The sequence below is a fragment of the Rhinolophus sinicus genome, linkage group LG13 (assembly GCF_036562045.2).
Source record: "Rhinolophus sinicus isolate RSC01 linkage group LG13, ASM3656204v1, whole genome shotgun sequence".
NCBI lineage: Eukaryota > Metazoa > Chordata > Mammalia > Chiroptera > Rhinolophidae > Rhinolophus > Rhinolophus sinicus.
In genome coordinates this window covers 14,990,020-15,013,510 of record NC_133762.1, presented here as the reverse complement: position 1 = coordinate 15,013,510, position 23,491 = coordinate 14,990,020, and the positions used below count along the sequence as shown (strand labels likewise).

At 55.3% G+C, this 23,491-nt stretch overlaps 1 protein-coding gene across 3 annotated transcripts in view; it reads right to left on the bottom strand.

The window, feature by feature from the left end:
* The window catches only part of CEMIP (cell migration inducing hyaluronidase 1), a 112,439-nt gene that overhangs the window by 31,394 nt on the left and 57,554 nt on the right, over positions 1–23,491 (bottom strand). For all 3 annotated transcript variants that reach the window (XM_019743519.2, XM_019743520.2, XM_074317309.1), the window contains 10 exons: positions 22,583–22,685; positions 18,871–19,017; positions 18,280–18,418; positions 17,393–17,629; positions 13,754–13,933; positions 11,415–11,485; positions 10,561–10,656; positions 9,967–10,088; positions 6,557–6,689; positions 5,623–5,814 (listed from right to left, as the gene is read on the bottom strand). In XM_019743519.2, coding sequence (XP_019599078.2) covers positions 5,623–5,814; positions 6,557–6,689; positions 9,967–10,088; positions 10,561–10,656; positions 11,415–11,485; positions 13,754–13,933; positions 17,393–17,629; positions 18,280–18,418; positions 18,871–19,017; positions 22,583–22,670 — 1,405 coding nt within the window. In that variant the 5' untranslated portion in view covers positions 22,671–22,685. The remainder of the gene's footprint in view (positions 1–5,622; positions 5,815–6,556; positions 6,690–9,966; positions 10,089–10,560; positions 10,657–11,414; positions 11,486–13,753; positions 13,934–17,392; positions 17,630–18,279; positions 18,419–18,870; positions 19,018–22,582; positions 22,686–23,491) is intronic.

Here is a 23,491-nt window from a genome sequence, read left to right as displayed (position 1 = left end):
CATGAAGCTGGCTCACGGCAAAGCCAAATATATCCTCTGTGGATCAGCACCAGCTTCCTAGAGCTGCTGAAATTAGCACCAATGTAGTGGTTACAACAACAGAACTTTCTCCTCTTATAGTCCTGGGCGGCAGAAATCCAAACCAGCCTCACTGGGCCGGTAGTGTCCGTGTTGGCAGGGCTGGGTCCCTGCGAGGCTGGGGGAGGACCCGATCGTAACGGTGCCTGCGTCCTTTGTCCTTCATCCACTGGCACCTCCTCCCTGCCCAAGGCGCACCCCTCTAATCTGCTGCTGTCCTCACGTCGCTCTGACTCTCACCAGTGCCCTGCAATTCCACAGGCCCAGCAGACGATGCGGGATGATCGCCCACCTCACCAGCCGTGCTTAAGCCCGTCTGCAAAGGCCTCTGCCGTGGAAGGGGACGTACCCACAGGTCCCGGCATTAGGACTGGGCATCTTTGGGGACACTCTTCGGTCTACCACAGAGTCCTTCTTTAAAAAACACTCAGGTGTTACAAAAATTAACTGTACAGAGAGTCTAGTTACTGCAAGGCACTCTGATGCCGAAGGTGTGGGGGTCAGGAGTGGATGCCACGTTGCGGGGGGCTGTCAGGCCTTCCGTTTCCCTCAGGTTCTGACACTGACAGAGGAGAGCCTGAAACGAGTCAGCAGAATGCCGGGCGTCCAGTGCAGCCCACAGCGGCTTCTGGTGTGGGCGGCAGGGCCACGTGTCTTTCCAGGTGAAGCTCCAGCAGCTCGGTCCCCTCTACACGGAGCTAGCAGACGGCCTCCAGCTCAGAGCCAACAGACCAGCCCGCCCATTGCTCCCTGAACAACCTCTGCTGTGCTCCTTGTCGGAGCTTTTCTCTAAGCTGCTCCTCCATCTGGGCCGCCTTCCCCACCCTGTCCAGGAGGCAACCACCTTACCCTCCAAGACCCAGCTGCATGGCTCCCTCTCAGCGGAAGCTTCCTGACCACCCTCAGCACCACCAGCCTATGTGTGTCCGTGCCCACAGGCTCACAGAGCCAGGACGCCAGGCCACAGCCCCCAGGCTTCCCACCCGCCTCACAGCACGAGCGTTTCGGGCTCAGGGGGCTTGTCTCCAGGGGGCAGTGTCCCCCTTAAAACACACTGTCCAAGCAGGACACTGACCAGAGGCGTCTGTCCCTGAGTGGCCAGAGGGCTTTCCTCGGGGGCCAGTCTAAACACGACCGGAAGCTGGCTCTGGAGCCTGGCTGTCCAGGTCAGAGCCCAGCTCAGTCTGTCGCCACGAGTACCCGAACGCGATTTGAGTACCCAAACGCGATTTAAGCTCCCCAAACCTCAAGAGACAAGAGCAGCACCTATTTGGAAAGCACCGCAAAACGAGCTAATCCACAGAATGTGCTTAGGACAGCCCCGGTACATGACAGCGGGCTCACGTAACAGAAGTGACACATGCAGCTGTCACTGGCATTGTCCTCAAGTGAAGGCTGGGATACAGGGCTCCCACCTGGAGTGACAGCTTTCCTTGGTCCCTGGGGGCAGCCAGCCAGGGTGTAGGAGTGACTTCCAGGGAGACGCAGGGACCGTGTTTCTCAGGCTCCTCTGAGTCTGAGAGCTGCAGGCGTATTTCAGTCACACCGCCTCCTGCCCCAGTGACAGCAGAGCCCATATCAGACCTTCACAAAACCCTGCGTTTATCGGACCTGCTGCTGTGTTCACAGGCCACTCCCAGGCTGCTATCCAAGGGAAGCTGTGCCCGCTTTCCCGGCATCCCATCCTGTCTGCGGAATTCTCCCACCCAACCTCCACCCCTCCCTTGCCGCAGCTCTGATACCGAGCGCCAACCAGGGAAAGCAGAGGTGGCCCAGCCGCATTTGTCCCGAGTGGGCGAGGGGTGGGGGAGGCCTGAGGGGCAGAGGTCTCTGCACAGTTGCCCCCGACAGGGCGGCAAACGCTGCCTGCCTTCCTAGGGCTCACCCTGCATCCCAGCCGTGCCCACAGTACCAGCCACTCCAGGGCCAACAGAAGGATAAACACAAAGGAGCCTGTAGTGGGAACACACCATCCTGTGCTGCGGGCCTAGCAGGGCCCCACGAGTTTGCGGGAAGGGGTGAGACCAGCGAGGACCAGCCTAGAGGGACGCAGCTGGCGGGTCCCAGAGGCACATGGAAATGCCATGGCTCCCGGTTGCTCCCGTGGTCCAGCATGTTCAAGTGGAGATGCCGGGAACAAGCAGGGGCTTTTGTGGAGGAAGAACAAGGTTACACACACAGCCTGGGGCCAGACAGCCCTGAGCGAATCCTGGCTCAGCAGGACCGAGCTTGGTCTACACCAGCACCAGATCTGTGGTGATGGGCACGTGTCCGTACGCCAGCCATCAGCCCGTGCGGACACGGAACCCTGAAATCGGGCGGTGTGACTGAGGAACAGAATTTCTAATTTTATTTAAAAGCCACATGTGGCCTGTGGCTGCTGTACTGGGAGCACAGGCCCAGGCACGTCATTTCTGGGTCCTGGAGAAAACAGTGACCCATCCCTGTCAGTTATCACAAAGAGGGGGCCAGATGGATCATGTAACTGCTTGCCACATCCCAGGAAACCCAAAAGATGTCAATAGTCGTTAACAGCAGTGTTACTTAGAAGTGGGGGAAGGGTGGTTACAAGCAAAGTGGGAAGACGAGAACACGGAGGTTTCTAATTGCCGTGTCAGGAGGTGTTGGGACTCATCCTGTGGTTGGCAAAGCTCGGACATAGTTCTTTAGATGATTCACACATTTTCATTACTTTGTTACCCCCATCTGGTTCCCATCGGAAAGCCCTTAAAACGCCTGTTTACTGGAACGGGGCAGTGAGGAAGGAGGGTACAGGAAGGCTGTCTCTGCAGGCAGCCTGGGGACAAGAACCCCAAGAGGTAACTGGGGGTTACAGTTCGGAAAACAGCGAAGCAGAGAGAGTCCTTGGTGCCAGTCAGTGGGGGACAGGGAGCCAGTAAAGGGCTTGGGGCTGGACAGGAGTAATGTGAGCCTCCCTGGGGAGAGGGGGTTGGGGAGGGAGAGGGTGAGAGAGAGAGACAGAGAGAGAGAGAGAGAGAGAGAGAGAGAGAGAGAGAGAGAAAACCCTACCTACCTACCTACCTACCTACCTACCTACCATGTTTCCCAGAAAATAAGACCCAGCCGGACAATCAATCTAATGCGTCTTTTGGAGCAAAAATTAATACAAGACCCGGTCTTATAGTATATTATGTAAGACCCGGTCTTACATTAATTTTTGCTCCAAAAGATGCATTAGAGCTGACTGTCCAGCTAGGTCTTATTTTCGGGGAAACACGGTACCTACCTACCTAGGGCTTTTCTGCCACTGTCCACCAGGAGGCACTGTTTTCACACGAGCCCCAAAGCTTGTCCAAAGCTTGTGAGCACAGTGGCTGATCCATTCCAACATCTTAGGGACTGGGGAGTTGTTGGGTGTGGGGCTGGTGCAGATGCAGACCCAGGGGTCCTGGAGGGTCTGGAGGGAGACCCAGCACCTTCTCCACATTACCCTGTCCTCCCTGTACGCAGGCCCAGTACACCCAGCTCACACTCCCTCCCGCCTTCCGAGGCCTGAGAGGCAGCTGGGTCTGTCGTCAGCGGCTGCCAAGGGGAGCAGCTCTCCAGCACTCACTCCAAGCACCCTGCTGGGGGAAAGGCACGCACGGGCACCACGGGGCCCTCGTTCTCAGGCCTGCTCAAAGTGAAGCGTCCCTGCAGCCCATGGAGTGCCCCACTGGTGCGGTGAGGGTGGGTCTGAATGGACCCAGGGCGCCCCTCCCCCGCCACACTTGTCCAGCTTGCTTTTCTGGCTCCCAGAAGCCGCAAATGCTGCCCCAGAGCCATGGGTCACCGTACAATGAGCTGTGACATCAGCTCAAATGGTCTGAATGCAGCTCCTGCCAAGTGTCCGGGAGGACGTCCGCTGTCCCAGGCCTGTCCCCATGTACTGTCCTTGGGGACACGAAGGCATCCAGCGGAGACCCAAGGGCCTAACCCTGAGGAGGAACTCACTCCTCTTGGGGCTCTCTTGTGCACGGGGACGCAGGAAGCCTCCCATTGCAGGCGACCCACCAGGCCGCTGCCCCAGAGTAAAGACCCGTGCCGTCCCGCTGTGGGCTCTGCCCTCTGCTGCAGCTCCCTCCTCCCTCCTCCCTCGTTCCTCCTCTCAGCTCTCTGCTCCAGCGTTAATTCCTCTGGAGAGGCTTCCACACCAAATCCCCCTTTGCCGGGTGTCTGCACAGAAGGGCTGCAGGCTCGCGGGGGACGGGTGCCATGTCTGTCTGGCTCACCGTGGCCCCCAAGCCCGCAGCACCGCCTGTAGGTACGTGCCAGACTCTAGTACCTCGTCAAGGAACAAGCGTTTGCCCAGCTCACCTGCTGCCTCCTTCTCTCTCTCACCCGCACCCAGCAAATCCCCCTCCCCCAGGGGTGCGGACAGCCTTCCTTTCGCAGTTTCCAGCCGTCAGGCCGGTGCCCTGAGAGCACAGAGCAGCGTCTGTGGACCGCCTCAGCCACGTGACCTCCAGGGCCCAACTCCCCATGAGCAAACCAGGGCCCAGGACTCCATCACCATTTCTCACCTGTTCAAACCTTTGCTCCCCCAAATTGTTTCCCAAGCACATCCCCACCAGCCAGAAAGACTGTGTTTGACTTTCTGTAGTTTTACTTCTAAAATAGTAGCTATTTTGAATATACTGGCTACGTTTCCTCCATCAGCCCACAGTGCTCTCCTACCCCCAACTCTAATTCTTCTCCAGTGCGGCTGGTGTTTTGAATGCTCACGTCATCGCCTTTATTTTGGCAACATAGCTCTGCTTTCCTTTGCAGAGGGGCCCTTTCTCCAGTCAGTGTAGTCAGAGGGATGGTCCACGGGGGTGCCCTGTCCCTTCCTGGCCAGTGTGAGCACACCAGCCACCAGTGCAACCAGTGCTCTGTTTCGGGAAGGTGACCTTTGAGCTACGTCCCAGGACTACGCACGGCGCCTGCAGACAGTGACACTAAGGTCCCTGCCACCCAGGTCCCAGGAGTCCGTTGCTTACCACCAAAACTCCCTAATGGACACATAACTCTCTCCACTAAGAATAACTGACGCGGATTACACTTGAGGTCTCTTTTTACCTCTCACAGTCTGTGATTCCAGTAACCTCATACCAAAAATGACAGAGTATCTAAGTCAAGATTTAACAGAAGAAAAGGGAAAACCCAAAAGCTATAGAAAGAAGGTTTAAAATTCTGTGGTAGACTGTGTTATTGCTTAACAGATATCCACTCCCTCCCCTCAGTCTTGATGGGAGAACCACGTGATATGTGGGTGGGAGACGGCGCTAGTTCTGAGCCCAGGCCTTAAGAGTCCTGTGGGAGCCTGCAATCTCCCCCACGAGAAGGATATGTCTGAGGGGAGGAAGAAGCCCACGGAACAACCCCCAGACAACTGCAAATGCATGAGTGAGAAATAAATGTGTGCTGTGAGAGGGTACTTTTGTTATGCAGTGTTACCATGGCAATGACTGACAGATACAGAGTGGCTGTGATTGCAGCCAACGTCAAACCTGACCATTTGCAGATTCCTCCAGCCTCGGACGGGGTCACTGAAAGTCCTACCTGCTACTCGGACCTGGTTGGCGGCACAGGCGTGGCAGGGAAGCACCAAGAACTCCTCTGCCTGGTGCATGGAGTAGTCGGTGCTGGCAACGACCAGGCTGTCTCCCGGCCTCCAGGACTGCACGCTGTCCTCCAGGGTCAGGATGGTGCTGTTTACGTTGGTGTCGATGGTGACGGTGAGTTTGGGCCTCACTGCAACCGAACAGGAGACTGAGATAGAGCCCCGGGCCTTGGACGGCCACCTCCTGCCTTCCCCTCCCTACCTGACTAACGCCAGGTTTGCCCATCCCAGACCCCACTGCCAGGCCCCCTCCATTTCAGCCTGGGTTCAGGCTTTTGAAGTCAACAAAAACCCTACACGCAAAAAACCATTCATTAGCTCTGGGCGGAGGAATTTTCCATGAGGTTGCCTCACCACACCCACTTCGCCCGAGACGTGAAACAAATGTAGCTCCTCTCACTGGTACGTGCAGCAGCTGTGGGCCTTTCCCCCACGAACTCCCGTCCCCAACGGGTGCCTTCTGCCCGTGGCCAAGAGCCTCCACGAACACACCCACCGACCACTTCCTACCTCTAACGAGCATCTCGGGAACCGGGTTTGAAACAGCACCCAAAGGGGCGGGGAGCTGTGTCCCTGCAGGGAGGGCTGCGGGAAGGTGGGCTCTGTCCCCTGCACCCTGGCTTGCGTGGACCAGGCCCCCCCCCCTCTGGAAAGGCAGACGGCCAGGATGGGGCTGCGTGGGCCCTGCCAGCTCCCAACACCCTCGCGCTGCTCCCGTGTCATGCAGTGCTCTCCACCGCCGGCTTGGCGGGAGCTCCGTGTCACTGAGACGCTTGGAGGCAGTGGACCCCGCCATCCACACTGGTGACGAGCAGCCACCAGCTGGAGGAACAGGCCCCGGCAGCCCTGCTGTCCCCACACGGAGCTGCTTACCAGGCCTCCCACACAGGAACCGCACGCGGTAGCTCTGGCAGGCGTGGCCCTGGTCGTAGCACACAAACCTATAATCCTGGCCTCTTTTGTACACCACCTCGGTGGTGAGGTTCACTCCATCCACTGTCGTGGCCTGGGAACGGCACAGAAATTACAGAGCAAAGTCGTTTTTCTTGTACAGAAGGAAGGTGATGACTAATGCTATAAACACACATCACAAGTCTAAAGTCGTCCCTGCAGCCAGAAGTATATACAGTGGCCTGAGACTGTCCCGTCAGCGATTGCCCCTGTCTGTGCTGTGAAGTTGCAGGATGGCCACGGGCCTGGCCTGGGGTCCTGCAGTGCCGCCGTCCAGACTAGGATTTCCTGTGCGTCGTTGGGGGAACGTTTTGAGGCGTACGTACTACACGCAGGCGTCTCTCAGGAGCAGGGCTGGCTGCTTACAGCTTGGACTGCCACCAGCGGCACATGTACTGAGGACTCACAGGGGCCCAAACGTGACTCCGTATCACGTGGGACATCTTCAAACATACAATCCTGGAGCCTCAGCTTTCACTGTGCCTGGCACGTGGCTGCCCAGGGATTCTGAGGGCAGTGAAGCCTGCGAACCCCTCTTGTGGCTACAGAGCTAAGTGTTCACATATATTAGCACATTCCATCTTTACGGCAAACTAGGGGGTCTTTGCTGGTTTTACAGAGAAGGAAACAGACACCCAGGACAGGCTGAGTAATTTGCCCAGGGTCACAAAGCCAGCGAGTGGCAGAGCCAAAATGTAAATGTGGGCTTATCCAGCTTCTGGGCTGTGCTTCTCAGCCACTCCCAGTGCTGGCCTCAGGCGCTCCCAGCCAACTGCCTCCTTCAGGGTCTGTCTCCTCCCCCTGGATCCGGGGCTCTGAGGAGGGCAAGGCCCGGGTTTGTCTGGTCTCCCTAATCCCACAGCCAGCCCAGGGCTCGGCACAGCGTGGGGTCTCAGTTGAGGGGGGCTGACGGCAGGTAGAGAACTGGGCAGCAAGCTCAGAGGCCGCCGAGCCCTGCCAACGGGGGCTCATCCCAGCGCCGGGCGTGCCTGTGGCGGCGCTGCGGCTCTCATCGCAGATGTGCAATTTACAGAAGGGCTGCAGCTGCTGTCGTCCTTGGCACAGAGACCAAAGGCACCAGGACTGGGAAAACAGGGAGGCAAGGGGTGGCCAACCCCAAAAAGGGGGTGCTTTTTAGGAAACACTGTTTTGAACCCAGCAGACATCCGCTGTCTTTGGCTTGGAAGGAGAGCTATGTAGATGTGAGTTCAGCCATAACTGAAACGCAGCCCTTTCCTGCAAGCAACACACTACAGCCATTCTCTAGGGTGGTCTGTGCAGCAGCCAGAGGCAGGGGTTGCAGATGAGCTGGGAGGGAAACACGAAGGCTCAGGGGGGTTTAGAAGCTCAAGGTCACCTGACTGGGCCCAGCACCTCGGATGCTTCTGTGGGGGACCCTGCAATGCTGAGAACAGAGCTGAAAACATCAGATGGAGCTGGACATTTTTCAAGGCACGAAATCCAACAACAATTTCAAGGGAACACCTGTCTGCTCCTATCTGCTGTTTTTCTTGTTCCCACCTGAAGAATGCCCTCGGTTTGGGGTGAGAGAGCAAACGGGCCTCTACCACTGCTCCCTGAAACTGGTCTTCACATGAAGGAGACACAGCTGTACTGTGACTCAGAATCATTAATAATTATGAAATAATGAGCGCCACCCCCACACTAATAATCACACAGCTTTAAAATAAAAGACGTATGGGCACTCACGATGGCTCGGGCACTTCATTTGTGTCGTGTTACACCACACAGTCCCGCGAGGGAACAATAGCTGTCCCCATGTTTGCGCGGAGGAAGGTGAGACACTAGGACCCCCTGCCAGGTCTGTGAGGGGGTCGCCCGGGGTGCAGACTCTAAGGCGGCTGCCCTCTCAGGGTCGTGCAGGGGCACGGTCAACACCCTGGAGGGGAAGTACGCGTGTGTGCGTGTGCGTGTGTGTGTGTGTGTGTTTTCACCAGGCCCCTCTGTTCTCTCCAAGCTTTCCGTGAAGTCTTCTCTCTCGTGTTAGCCTGGGGTCAGCTGTGTTCTGACACACTCAGGGAAGAGCGTGAGTCTGTGCTGGGAACACAGTGACGAGGAGAATGGGCAGTGCCTGAGGAGAGCTGTCATCCTGGCATGGAGAAGAGGGCTTCTGAACAACCGTGGTCTGCAGCCAGCCGGCTGGCCAAGCAAATGCCAGGAGGCATCGGGAGGCCATGTGAGCATTCACTGAGGATTTCCAGAACTGCCTGGGGAGGGGAGTCAGGTAAGGGGCTGGACTTCCTGTGGCCAAGTGAACTGCAGGCTAGGATTATGGCTCTTTCAGAACTAAAGCTGTAACGCATGGGGTTGCAAGAGAAAAGGAAAATTAAATCTGGGAGGTATATTCTTTGGGGGAGTCAGTGCTTCTTTAGTCTGTCGGACCCAAGACGAGCCTCCAGCTTGCAGCTTCGTCTGACTACGTCCTTCTCGGTAACCAAACAGTGAGCAAGGTCACCTCGGCCTTTGCCGGCACAGAGCAGGGTCACCCTGGGAAAAGTGGCCCCTTGTGTGCAGTTGAGTGTTGCCCGGGGTGGGGTGACAGCGCAGCCAGACGGCCTGCGCCCTGAGCTTACGTCACGTGGAAACGGTGACCACACAGGGAGGTCACGATTCTTACCGCTGAAAGAAGACAAAATGGGTAGGGGTGGCCTTTCTCAAATGACTTCTAATTCTATACTAAGCACTTATGTGGCCTCAACTCCGTTCTGAAGCAAGACCGGGCATAAGGAAAGCAACTCCACTGACTCTGCCCATGTCTCGGTCTTTCCTATTGTCCGCTGGGCCCACAGCTCACAGCTCAGCAGCTGAGCTGCGAAACGGTGAGGGCTGCTATGGACTCGACACCTCCATGATGAGAAAGGCCCCTTCAGGTAGGTGCACGCCAAGTGCAGACCCTGTGCAAACACTGTCCACCTATGAAAGCCGTCTTTCACCCAGCCCGGCACAGAAGCAGGCATGAGTGTGTTCTCCACCTGGGCTGGGCTCGGCCTGCACCCCATCCCATGGGACCCAGGGCACTCAAGGTCTCAAAGGAAATCACCTGAGCAGCTGGGCTGGGACCCTCGGCCATGGCTGCAGGGGCAGGTGAGGAGTAAGAAAGACCCTCGAAACTGAGATCCGGGGGAGACTCTGAGCCCTGGCTCTGGGACTCACTAGCTGGGAGGCCTCTCCAGTGGCAATGCCAGCCGCTGGCCCTCCTGTGTCTTATGCGAGCCACGAGAAGCACAGCACTCAAAGGGTGAGACCGTCTGAGGCCTAGGGTCTTCTTCAAAACAAAGCCTTTATAACGTGTGATGATTTTGAGTTGGTACCTGTATATCAAGTGGACGATTGCAGATTCTTCCTGGGTGAGCTGCCCGGAGGTCGGAAATTTTCTCCCCACCTTTAGTATGTGGCATTTTGTCATGGTCGAACCACTCCGTCCACTCCACATCTAAGCAGAAAGCAAAGAGCAGGATCAGACGGAAAGGCCACGCTCCCTAGGCACTAGTGGCCTGTGACCATCTGCCAACTCGCCCACCTTTGCGTTAAAAACACCTCTCACTGACGTTCTTACTTATAAAAGCAATAGACAGTCTGCATCGCCACACAGAGGAGAAAGAGGAACCCGGTGGCCAGCCCGTTACCCCGGCACTGCTGCCTCTGCTGCCCGCCCCACGTGTGGGCCCCTTCAAAGCCGGGTCCCAGTCCCGCCTGCGTTTCTGTGCAGAACCACACCTTGGCACAGGGAAAGCATCCCTCTGGCTCCTGGCCACACGGCTTGGTTAATTAAAGACAAATTTCAGGGGCAACTTCAGGTGACTCTGTGACAGGTGAGTGGTCTTATTGGTTCAAGAGAAAAGTCCCTGTTCTGCAAGGACAGTGCGTCCTGGCCTTGTGTCACACTGTTAGGTCCCCCGTCTCACCTTGAACCCACTCGCTGGATGAGGAAACGTTGAAGTACTCGCCGTGCTCCGACCGGAACAGTTTAAACACCCGGGCAGCAGCAGAGCCGCCGTGACCTGTCAGAGAGCAGAGCTGCAGCCACCGACAGACCCCCAAGTGCAGAGGAATGCGATTCCAAGGCAGAGAATAACCCCCGCCCAGGGGACCTCGAGCCATTTCTGCCACTTTAACATGGAGCGGGAGTTGCCATCCCCGAGAACTGCCTGGCACGTCTTACACCTCAAACCTTTGGAACATTAAAACAGGCAAAACCACCTCTAGACGGGGCCTAAGCGTTCCTGTGTCCCATGGAACTGTTTGCAAAGATGACAAGAAAGCAGTTATTAGGGCGGCCGGACTGAAAACTAAAAACATTGTGTGCAGCCAGCACCGCTATGTTACGTTATCCGCACCAATGGCAATGCCTTCCTCCTGGGGATGGCATCGTCCCCCTTCCCCGTCTCAGGAACGCCCCCTGCCTTTGTCCCTAATGGAAACACCGCTTGGGCTTCTGCCTGAACTAATATCTCCCAAACAGCGATTCTTACTGATCTCAAGTAAACGCTTGCTGCCTCTCTCTTTGGAAGAACTTCTGTTTGTAGGTGAACTAAGTCAAGGACGGTGTCTCTGAAAATGTAAACATGATCTCACTGATGGACCCTCCGTCAGTGTTGGCTGTTGCCCCTCTGATGTGACAGGCCAGTTAAGTGGCTGGTCACCGCTGGGTGTTGGGAGGAGGCCGTGCCCTGAGGGCAGTGGGTGGCTCAGGAAGGGCCACTTGCTCAGAGACACTGCTGGGGGTGGGCGGGGGTTGGCCTCTCGCCCCGTTTATTACCGTGATACTCAATGTGGTCTTCCACGGAAGAAGCAGGATTTCCCTTCACGGTTAGGAAGCTCCACGGGTGTCTGAAAACAACAAGAAGTCAAGTTCTTCACATGTCGGGGCCTGTGCTGGAGGCAGAGATGATAGTCACGGGCGAGCTGCCCTCCCGGCATTTCAGGGAAATGAGCTCCGGGCTCCCCTTCTCCAGAACAGGAGCCTTTCTCGGCAAGCACTGGGCTTCCTACCCGCCTGGCTCGCCTGGCGCTCCATCCATCATGCAGTGTGAGCTTCTCCACTCAGCTCCATCCTGGCCATCAACAAGGCAGGAATCACAAACAAACAAGCCCACGCAACTGCCTACACCCTGCAGGCGCAATGAGGTCTGATTCCAAGAGAGAAGGCTTATTCCTCTCAGGCACCACAGCCCTAGAGGCCAGCTCAAGGAAAATGCCAGAGGCTCAAGTGACTGACTGCCCAGGGAATCTGCAAGGGGCCTTGGCAGGGAAGAGGGGAGTGAAGGCGAAAAAGAGGGTGGAAGATTCTGGACAGCTGCACAGCCGTCTTCCCTCCACTGGAGCGTGCACTGCTACCGAGCAGGACAGTCTCCTAACCGGCCTGTCTGGCCCCCAGGGCCCGAGACAGCCTCTCTCTTCCCATGAGATCTCAATAGATTTTGGTTCTCAGTAGCTTGTATTTTGTTTTGATATCTGACCTTGGAAAGTAAGTCTATTACTGAGGTTGAGAATTTGACTCTGTCACTCTCTTGCTTAAGTCTTTTCATGGCTCCCATTTCCCGTCTCTTGGCGCAGAGCACCCCCAGCCTCATCTCTCTCCCCGCCCGCCCTCGCATACCCACATCTTTGAGCGAGCCCCACACCCACCCTGGTCTCTGGTGGGGAATCTGCGTGCCCTCATCCTCCCCTGCAGGTCTGACCAAAGCCCCCTCTGCCTTCCGCCCACTCTGATGTCCCGTCATTCTTTCCCTGTACTGTCGGCCTCCTCACGAGAGCTCAGCACACCTAGTGCTCACACCAGGCTCAGCTCATGACCACTCCCGGGATCGATGCACAGGGAGGGGCCCGAGCCTTGGTTCTTCTACTGATTTCAGATGCTCTGAGTTTGTTACTGGAGGTGTGTCTGCACGGGAAGGGTAACAATGGAATTCCTGCCCGCCTCATTCTTCTACCTGTGGGAACGGCCGTGACAAAACACCGCATGTGTCCGTGTTTCCTGTGGCTCTTGTTTACAAGGAGAGAACTGTTTCTAACATTTCCCGAGCCCTTATTCTGTGCCACACACGTAGCACACAACTTGCTCTTATTGTCACATGTAACCCTCCCAACAGTCCTTGGAGACAGCTCCAGGTATCTGCCATTTTCCAGAGGCAGGAACCATCCGGAGAGGCGTCACTGCCTGCGTCACACCTACCAGGACGTGCAGCCCGGACTCTGATTCAGGCCCAAAGCGGTGCCAGACCTTGGGCCCTTTCTCCTTCTCCTGCTGCGGCCCCAAGAAGCCAGTCCCTTGGTGGTTCAATCTCTCACTGTAAGTTAGGAAGCTGGCCTTTGAGCTTCTAACGAACGAAATGGAAACACCCTGGGTTTCTGTTAACAAGACGCCATGAGATCCCATGGTGTCACTGCCATCTTTGGCTGCCTGTGTTTCCCGCCCCAACCCTGTTGGAAGGAGCAGCTCTGGAAGCTAGAGCACCTTCCTCGCCTGGAGGATGTCGGCCCAGCCAGGGAGACTGTTTTGCTCTGGACCCAGAAAAGGCTCCTAGCTGCCCCCACCTCACCCACCTCACCCAGGACATGTGGCCACAACTTTCCACTGAGCTGAGATCTGATCGGACATGACAAAAAGGTGTGGCCACTGTGGGGCAAACGGTTTCCTCTTGCTGCCAATGTGCGTGTGCCAAAGTCGGGCGTGACGCCGCAGTCTGCGGCACACAGAACACACAGTGGGGGCATCAAGGCGCCCGTCCCTGGGGTGCTGGGTGGGGCACGTGTCTGCCACTCCCCTGGCACACTGTGACACCTCTGCCACTGAAAGAGAAAGTGAACAGCAGCTGTACGTCTGAGGCACGTGCTCAGGTCATACCCTGTCCATGGCTGACTGACTGAACGGGTTCACGTAACAGAGGCCTTTGCATTTTCAGAGTGGAACATGCCCGTGAGAAACCCCAGGCTCCCTTTCAGCACAAGCCTAGCTGTGTCCCTCGCAGGTGGAGAAGGTACCTTTATCTCCCTAAGTCACCACTGAGGGTGGTGTGGCCCCGCCGGAAGGGAAACTGTGGGGACAGGGCTGCTCCCGTGTGCTGGAACCTGTGGAGGTGGGGTGATGGGAGGTACCTGAACCCAAGGTGCAGGAAGTGTTTGCTGCCCAGTTTGGTCATCGCTTTCCTGGCCGTGTCATCCAGGTTTCGGGACCCTTCGTCATTCACTGCGACAGACAGGATCCTGCCATTGGGCACTGCATTCAGATACTGGACCAGACGTTCGCTCTCTTTCTTGAATCTATAGGTGTCAAACCTAAAAATGGCACAGAGAGGGGATTTTAACAGTTCTGACAGCAGCCAAAGAAGAGGGCGAAGCTCCTGTCTTTGTTGAAACAACCAACGTGTCAGCCAAAGCTCCGAAGGGCTCTGATTGTTAATGAAAGGCGTTTTTATTACAGCAAACACCGATCATCTCTAACTCGACACAGATAACCCGCCCTTATACATATAAAATATCTCAAAAAAAAAAAAAAAAAAGAAGAAAAGCTATACCACTGGTGACAAGAATTTATAAAGAAAAGACACAATTTTGTAACAATTCCAGCTCTCCCCCAAGTAACTATAAAGATTTTCTGCACTGACAATGGAAATTCCAAAAGAATTTGTCTCAGGGCTTAACAAGTAAAATAGTTCTAAAATGAACCTAGAAAAATAAACCAGTGTGAATAGCCAAGATTTGGGAAAAGAAAAACAGTGGTGGTGGCGGGCGAGGGGCGGTTAGTGGGATAGGTGCTTCTGACTCAGTGTTTTCCAGTGTTCGCGTGCCCCGGTCCGACCCACGAGGCCGTCACTGCCCACGGCCCTGCCCCGGGAGTCAGCGTCCTCTGACCACACCTCATGCCTGCCCGCCCCTGCCTTCACTCATCCATCCACACCTCCTGTCCACCCAGTCAAATGGTTACGACCTTTCCAGAAGTGACCTCTGTTCTTACTCCTCCAGGTAACGTCCTCAGGTGAGTGAGGGCAGCCCACATTTGTGTGTGTGTGTGTGTGTGTGTGTGTGTGTGTGTGTGTGTTTACTGTTACCTTTACTCAGACACATGCAGCTACCAGATTCCTGCCACACATGTCAAGCAAAGGAGAGCGGGAGGGAGCAGGCTTTGCCTCTGGAACACCCACAGCAGCTGACTGGAAAACTCCCCTCCCGACAGGGAATTTCTAGGAAGGCGGGCTTGCTGCACACTGTACTAAGAAGCAGTGCCAAGAAGTGAGCACTCAACTGGGGAGACCGCCCCCTTCTGTGTGAAGATGGGGGCTCTCCAACACGTGTTGTGTCACTCGTGCTCATCGTGGCTTCAGTTGTCACCTGTGGGCTGGGGCGTGCTCAACGCCAGGCCAAAGCAGAGGGCTGTCACCAGCGCACCCACGGAGGCGATATAGTGGTTAAGGGTCTGGGCAGATTGGGGATTGAATCCCAGCTCCCACACGTACTAGCTTTGTGACTCTGAGCGAATTGAGCCCCTCTGGGTCTCGGTGTTTGCATCTGTGTAATGTGGATAATAAAATAATAAAATAATAAAGATAATAATAGTAATAATATTAGTAAATAAAAATGAAAGAGCAGCAGTGACAACTGATACCACAGAAATACAAACAATTGTTAAGAGAATGCTACAAACAATTACACACCAATAAATTGGACAACCTAGAAGAAACGCAGAAATTCCTAGAAACATAATCTTCCAAGTCTGAATCAGGAAGAAACAAAAAATCTGGAAAAAACCCATGACTAGAAACGAAATTTAATCAGTAATCAAAAAACTCCTAACAAATGAAAATCCAGGACCAGACAGCTACACAGGTAAATTCTACCAAGCATTCAAAGAATTAATAACTAAGAAAAAAGAAAGAAAAATACAAAAAAAAAAAAAAAGAGGAAAAAAAAATCAATACCCATCCTTCTCAAACTATTCCAAAAAACTGGAGTAGGAAAAGCTCCCAAACTCAGTACAGGTAAAAGACCTGCACTCAGAAAACTCTAAGACATTGAAGAAAGAAACCAAAGAAGGTATAAATAAGTGGAGGCATATACCATGCTTATGAATAAGAATTAACATCGTTAAAATGTCTACACCACCCAAAATAATCTACAGATTCAGTGCAATCTCTATCAAAATACCAATGGCATTTTTCACAGAACTAGAATAAACAATACTGAGATTTTATATGAAACCATAAAAGACCCCAAATAGCCACAGCAATCTTGATAAAGAAGAACAAAGCTGGAGGTGTCACGCTACCTGATATCAAACTATACTACAGGCCTATAGTCATCAAAACAGCATGGTACTGGCAGAAAAACAGACACAGATCAATGGAACAAAACAGAGGGCCCAGAAATAAACCCACGCCTATGTGGTCAACCAATCTACGACAAAGGGGGCAAGAACATACACTGGGGCAAAGACAGTCTCTTCAATAGATGGTGTTGGGAAAACTGGACAGATACACTGAAAAAGATGAAACTTACACAACATACAAGAATAAACTCAAAATGGGTTAAAGGCTTAAATGTAAGACCTGAAACCATAAAACTCCTAGAAGAAAACATAGGCAGTAAACTCTCTGACATCGTGCTTAGCAGTATTTTTTTGGATATGCTTCCTCGGGCAAGGGAATCAAAAGAAAAAATATTAAAAACAAATGGGACGACATCAAACTAAAAAGTTTTAGCACAGTGAAGGAAACTCAAAAAAAAAAAAAAAAAGAAAACCTACTAAATGGAAGAAGATACTCGCCAATGATACATCTGATAAGGGGTTAGTATCCAAATTATATAAGGAACTCATACAACCTAAGACCAAAAAAATGAACAATCCAATTGAAAAATGGGCTGAGGACCTGAACAGACATTTCTCCAAAGAGGACATACAGATGACCAGTAGACATATGAAAACAGGCTCAATGTCACTAATTACCGGGGAAATGCAAATTAAAACCCCAAAGAGATATCGCCTCACACCTGTCAGAAGGGCCATCATAAAGAAATCAACAAGAGGTGGCGAGGATGTGGAGAAAGGGGCGCCCTCGTGCACTGCTGGTGGGGTTGCAGATTGGGACCACCATGTGACAGCCCCTGCAGTCCTCAGTCGTTACACGCCGTCCAGGCTGGCAGCCCAGGTGTGCAGCCTGGTGGCCACCAGCTCAGTCTGTGACGTTCGCACCAGCACACAATCGCTAACCACGCACTTCTCAGCACGCACCCGTAGTTGAGTGACTGACGCCTCCATTGCCGGCTGTGTCCCCATGGCTCTCTGCACTCACACTGGCTGCTGGCATTTCCGTGTCTGAGAGCGTCACGCCCTTTGTCACCGCTGGCCCTTTGCACTCGTGCTCCTTCCTCAACACCTTCCCCGACTCAGCCTCACCCGGCAGCTCTCAGCTCAACCACTGCGTCCTTGCTCTTCCCGGACCACGCGATGCGCAGTGAGTGGTCTTCCCTAGTGACTCTCTCCCCGTCCTGTCTTTTCCCCTGGTTACGGATGCTGACAGCCTGAAATGACGACGTGTGTGCACTGTGTACACGTGCACTTGTGCCTGTTCAATTCAGCGTCACTGGGTACATGCCGGGGGAGGGAGAGGCCCAGCCCCTGGAGGTCAGGGGTTTCTGTCTGTCTCACTCACTGCTCTACCCCGAGCAGGGGGTGGAGGCACAAGCTCAGGAAATTTGTGTTGAATGAAGGGGTGTATTTTAAGGGAAGATAAACCTTACCGGTCAGAATGGATGACTGTCCCTGATTTAGGGTCGATGACGTGAACGATGACACCACGGTGACCCCAGCTCCTTTCGAAAAAATAGCCTCCCTCCTGCATGCCACCTGGGTGAAGGGTCTTGTTCAGAAACGTCCAAGACAGCTTCTTCTGTCCGTGCAACTCCAGCGTGCCTCCTCTGTCGACGCCGATGTACTTCTGGCCAAAGTAGGGGTCCGGCCCAACGCCGTCGTCAGCCCTGTGAGAGAAGACAGCTGTCCAAGCCGGCCGACACCTCTCGTTCCTGGACGCTGACCCCAGAGGGGACAGCACCGCACAGCTGGCCACACTTGGTCATCGCACGAGGTCAGTAGAAGCAGCCTTACGAACCGGCCTTCCTAAGGCAGACCCCAACGCGGCCCAAAGGCCAAGCACGAGCGCCCACGTCGGCACGTTTCGGTTCTGTGTATCTGACACTTTGGTCCATGTTACATGTGGGATCTCCTGGGCACGGAGGGCCCACCCTTGTGTCGTCTTGGCTATTGCTCCTCAGAGCTCTCGATTGCTTGACAAGGGAGCAGGGCCAGAGGCACGTCCTGCGTGGAATTTTTCTTTATCTTGCCCATCGTACTCACTAAATAAACTCACGGAGCCTCCCTGAGCCGAGCTGTGATTGGGAGGCGGCTGGAAGGCTGGCAGGGACGTCTGCAAGTGCAGCAGGGCCCGGCCACAGCAGCCAAGCCCCTGCGTGCCTCTCCAGCCCGCCCGTCACCACTGTCAGCCCTGCGCGTGCCCACGGCCTGGCAGCCCACACTGCTAACTCGGCCTTGCACTGAAGCCTGGCTGTCTTGCCCCCTTCTCTCCTTAGAAAGCCCCCCTCCCAACAGATCCAAGGAGCTCTTGACCCACCTTCCATACAAAACGATGGTGAAATTGCCCTGGAAAGGGCAGAGGGCACTCCCAGCATGCAGCTGTCCTCCGCTGTCGATCAGGATATGCCGGGTACGCAACACAATGGTCTCGTCTTGGTCCTTAATGACCAGCTTCCCTGAGGAGGCGGGAATCGGGGGAGAACACGGGAGGCAGGGGGAGGTTATGGCAGAGCCGGCATCCGAGGCCCCGTCTCATCCTGGCCGGCAAGCACAGTGTTCAAACTCGTACGCTTGCACCGCTCACGAGTGCTTGCTTCCCCTTCTCTGCCTTGCAGCGTGTAAACGCCTGCCTGGTTCACTGCCATCCTCGCATGCACGGCATTCAACGAGCACGCGTGTGAAGGAAGCTAAGCTGGAATCTCAGCACCAGGGAGGGTTTGCTCTGCAAGGCTTCTGTCACTACCACTGGACCTCGGCCAAGCCACGCCTAAGGGCTCGGAGCCCATGGTTATCTCAAACCACCAGATACTCTGCCGTGAACCCAAAGCATGTGACCTGTGCTCTGTCCATCTCAAGTGATGGCGTCCTACACTCCACCTGTGTGGCTCGAGGGGCGAGGCTGGCTTACCTCCCTCTGAGATGTGGATGGAGTGGACAGTGGCAGACGAGCTCAGCAGCAGGGTTCTGCCCCGGCCGATGTACACACGATGGTCCCGGTCATGGCCTGGGTTCCAGGGCTGCAGCTCAGGGCTCTGGTCAGGGCACTCAGCTGCCACTGTCAAGGACAGAGAGATGTCACTGGTCCCACCTACCCGCCCCACCCAGCAAGGTGGGGCTCCAGGCATCTCCCCGCCTGTGCCTCCTCTTCACGAGAGCTAAAAGCGGGGTCTTGGAGAACAAGGAGACCCCTGATACAGGAGCCAGGAGCCCCCCACCCCCCGGGGTCCAGGCCCATGGCTTTCATTCATTCATCACGTGTCTGTGAACACGTCACTTCCCTCTTCTGGGCTCAGTGTGTCCCTTTATCAAAGGAATGATAGACCAGATGATGCATCAAGATATGCCAAGACCTAAAGATAGGCAGTGACTTCCCCAGATCACGTGTGTCCTAAGACATCTGTCCTCTGGAAAGCAGTGCTTGAGGAGTTAGCAAGACCCTGGCCCCTTGTGCACAAGAATTTGACTTTTAGTCAGTTTTCCACCTGTTCCCCTGGGAACCTGAGAAAGATGGTATTGTTAGCTGTGACCAAGCATTATGCTTCTGGCAAAGGCAACCCCCCCATCAGCAAATGGCGTCTAAACCGAGAGGAGCTGCACAGAATTTATGTTCCTCTGGGAAAGCTCTCGGTGTAGGCTTCCGAGTACAGTGACTCTCGTCACTGGGCATGACCCTGCAGGAACCCTGCAAGTTACATCTGTGGCACTGCCACACGAGACACGGGCAGGGATGGGGCCCGAGGCTTCGAAGCCAGGGCATGGCCCACACCTGTCCAGGACAGGCTGTGTCCTCTCCCCTGAGGCGTCACCTGGGCAGCCAGAGGCCAGCTTCCGGAAGGCCTGTGGGAGGCTGCCTGACGCTGCTCCCATGGCAGGCTGTGCTTGTCCTACAGCCTCCCAAGTGGGTCTGATGCCAAGTGTGGCCTCTGGCAGCCTCGTGAGTCCGAATGTCTGGCTGAACTAAAAGCCCCCTGGGGGTGGGGCAGGGGCCCTTCTCCTGACCCCAGCAGCCCTAAGAGTCTCCTGTCCGGGTGGCAACAAGGTTCTGTCTGATCCAGCAGTGACCACAGATGGTGGCGCAGGGAGGACTGTCTCAGAAACCTGAAGAACCTTCCTGGGTAGCAAGGAAAAACCCAGAGGGAGAGAGCGACTTGTGCAGAGAACAAGCCCAGGGCCCTCTTTTTCTGTCACTGGAAAGTTGTAAGAAATGACACCGCCGATTTTTCAGTAACCTGCGGTGGGGTGAGAGGCAGGAGAGGGGGCACAGGTGAGCCTGTGGCAGGGGCACGGTTTCAGATGGTGAGGACCCTGGGCAGGCGCTGGATGGCACGGAAGCCTGAGGGACGTTATGCCTCAAGCTGAGCGGGAGCAGGGCCCAGGGGAATTCTGGCTCCAGGACCAGTGTTAGCATGGGAGCTTCAAACATTACTTGATCTCGATTCAGTTGCTTCTGGGGGTAAGAGTGTCTGTCCCATGTTTATAGATCTCGAGAGAACTGGAAATAAGTTGCCCCTTTACTTGCATTCAACAGCGCCGGACATGGGCCCCCTACCCACATCGTCCCATCTACTTGGTCCATCCGAAGGCAGCGCCTGGCCCGTCCCTCCCCTCGAAGTGCAGTGTGGGTACGCGGGGCCCATTTGCCAAGTCTCGCGCACCCTTCTGACACCCACACCTGCCTCGCTCTCAGCCCTAACTCAGGCCGTGGGTCTCCGCCACTCAGAAGAGAATCTCACACTTTTCGTTTTGCTAAAGCAACTCCTCCAGATGTTGCAAACCCCAAAGGACTCAAGGAAAACAACAAAATAAATGCGGTCTTGCTCATCCGCGGACTTTCCGTTTTCCTGTAAGAGCAGGGCTGCCAGGGAGCTGCCAGGATGACTGGAGGGGCTGCGTCAATCCATGGTCACCCGGGCTCTGGAGTCTCCGTCCCACTGAGGGGCTGCTGAGGTCAGCGCCTGTCCCTGGGTCTGTGTTCAGACGGGTCACGTGTGGGTGGCTTCCAATAGAGGCCAAGCAGGAGCCCTGGGCTGCCTTCCCCCTACGCCTGGACCTGGAGCGTCCTTTCCCTAGGAGGTGACTCCTGGCCACGCGGGGACACATGTGGCCGACTGGCGAGCCCCGGGGTCCAGGCACGGGGCCACGGGCAGGCTCGGAAGGATTCGTTCCCATGCCAAGGGACAAGGCCCAGGATCTCACCACCCACGTCTCCCAGGGCAGAGCTAATGGGCCCCCTCACACTCCACGTACGCACGCCTGCGTCAGACGTTGCATCTGGGTTTGGAGGTGCTCGGCCCGACCCTGCGGTCTCTCCTGTCATCGGGAGCATGCATCCCAGAGCTCCAGCAGCTCTGACCCCACCCTGAAAGCACAGCGGTCACTGGTCTCGCATGAACGGACCTCCACGGGAGCTGAGTTTGCTCTCAGCAAAGGTCAGTGCCTTCACTGAACTATCGCCATGGCAACCACTCTTCCCAGGAGGGGCCACAGGAAGTGGGATGGAGAGTGAATGAAAGCCCGACCTACTTGGACCATGAATGGCCAGGGTTGGCATTTGCATCCCTCTGACGTCAAAGAAAAGCACAGGCCAGAGGGAGCCCGAGACACGGCCTCCTTTCCAAAGGGTTTGCGAGACCCAGGATGTGGGGGTGGGGAACCCCAGGGGAGTACCTGACGAGACCTCCCAACCCAACTCCTGGCAGAGTCAACGCCCCCTTGGTGCTAAGCCAATAAATGACAGACAGAGATTTTGTCAACTGTTGCATCAAGCGTTAAAATATGATGGCTTGCTCTGTCCCCTAAGGGTCGGAAAGATTCTATAAGGAATCACACAGAAGGAATGTCACCAGCTATGATTGGAGATTACCTCCATGCTGAGAAAATCAAAATATAACACAACGTTAGGCCCTTTATTCTTACTGTGGAAGAGCATCCAGCTCAATTAATAATAACATTAACCTCTATTCAAAATTTAAAACTTGTCCCCTGTTGCTGCTCGGGGTAGAAGTACCCTTAGTTTGGTTTATTTAATGGCTGCTTTCTGTACCCAGGCAAACTTGCTTTGTGCTTCTGGATGCTAAGTCAAAACCATTCAAAGAAAATGTTGACACTGAGAGCAAAACAACAGATGCAAAGCTCACCTAGAGCACACACTTAATGCACCAGTTCTGACGGTGGCCAAGCGGGAGGGGAACGCAGACCAGGTGGCCCGGCGGCGGCAAGCTACCTGGCAGATCCAAGTCTCTACATGGCCCCCAGGCTGGTTTGTAAAATTGGATTTGGTTGCCAACATTTAACAAGTAGGGGAGCTTTTACGTAAAAATCTCCATTTCCGGTTTCTCTTAATAATTCACAAGATCCTGCAACAGGGGCCAGAAGCGGGGGTCCCTTCAGAGGAGGCTGAACCCCCCCAGGCGACCCAGTGTCCAGCTTCCCTGGGTTATGTCACGCGTCTGGCCCCTCAGCCCGACCCCTTCACTGCGTGGATGGCAAGATGGAGCTTGTCTGGGACCAAGACCTTAGTCAGAGCCCGGCCACCCCTACGCCCCCACCCGGTCCCCACCCGTGTCTCCCCTGGCCCCCCACGCCCACAGCCTTGCTCTCACTGTCCTGTCATGACTCACCTGTGGACGTGACCCCAGGAAAGCAGGCCAGGAGCCAGCTGACTGTCAGCGTCAGCCTGAAGAAGTCCTGCGTGCCGGCAGCTCCCATCCTGGCGGACGCTTCCTGAAACAGGAGCGCCGAGTCAGACCTCCACCCTACCCGCCTTGCGCCGCAGGCAGTGCCAGCACGGCCACCGTCCAGCCGGCCAGGGCAGTCCTCAGCCGCCACAACTCAAGCCTGGGCACATCAGGGCACGCAACCCTGGCAGCGTCCGGCCTGTGTCCTGCAGCTCAGCGACCCCGTGCTGGCTGTCCTCGGTGCTCGAGTTCCCGTCCCTCTAGAATGAAGCTTGTTTCTTAAGTCAAGAAAGAGAAAGACAAAGCTACTCCCACTGAACAGGAGCTGGGAGTTAGATGCCACCATTTTGCTGTGGGGTCTCAGCCGACTGGACTCGCCTCTCTGGGCCTGTTTCCTAATCTGAAAACTGAGGATGTGGACTTCACCTGTACCAGTCTACGCTTTAAAACAAACCTTGCTAACAACACTGAAATCCTAAACATGATGCCTTGGGTCACAAACCCTCCCCACATTACCTCTGTGAGAGGAAGGTGGGGCAGAGATAATTGAGTCACCCAATATCCACTTTTCTCTCCTTCCTCAGTAAAAGAACCCTGGGTTTTTATCTGTGCACACGGCCGCCTAGAATGACGGCTGCCTTCTCCCGTCTCTCTCACATTAGCTGTGGCCTTGGAATTAAGTTCTGGCCCCCACAGCTGACGTACAGCGTGTCCCTCTCCCTGCCGGATGGAGTATGGCTGGGACGGCTGGCTCCTCAGCAGCTGTCTCTGGCCACGCAGTGGGAACCACGCACTGCAGAGGGCAAAGCAAACAGCAAGCACCGAGGCCCCGATCGCGTGGGGAACTGAAAC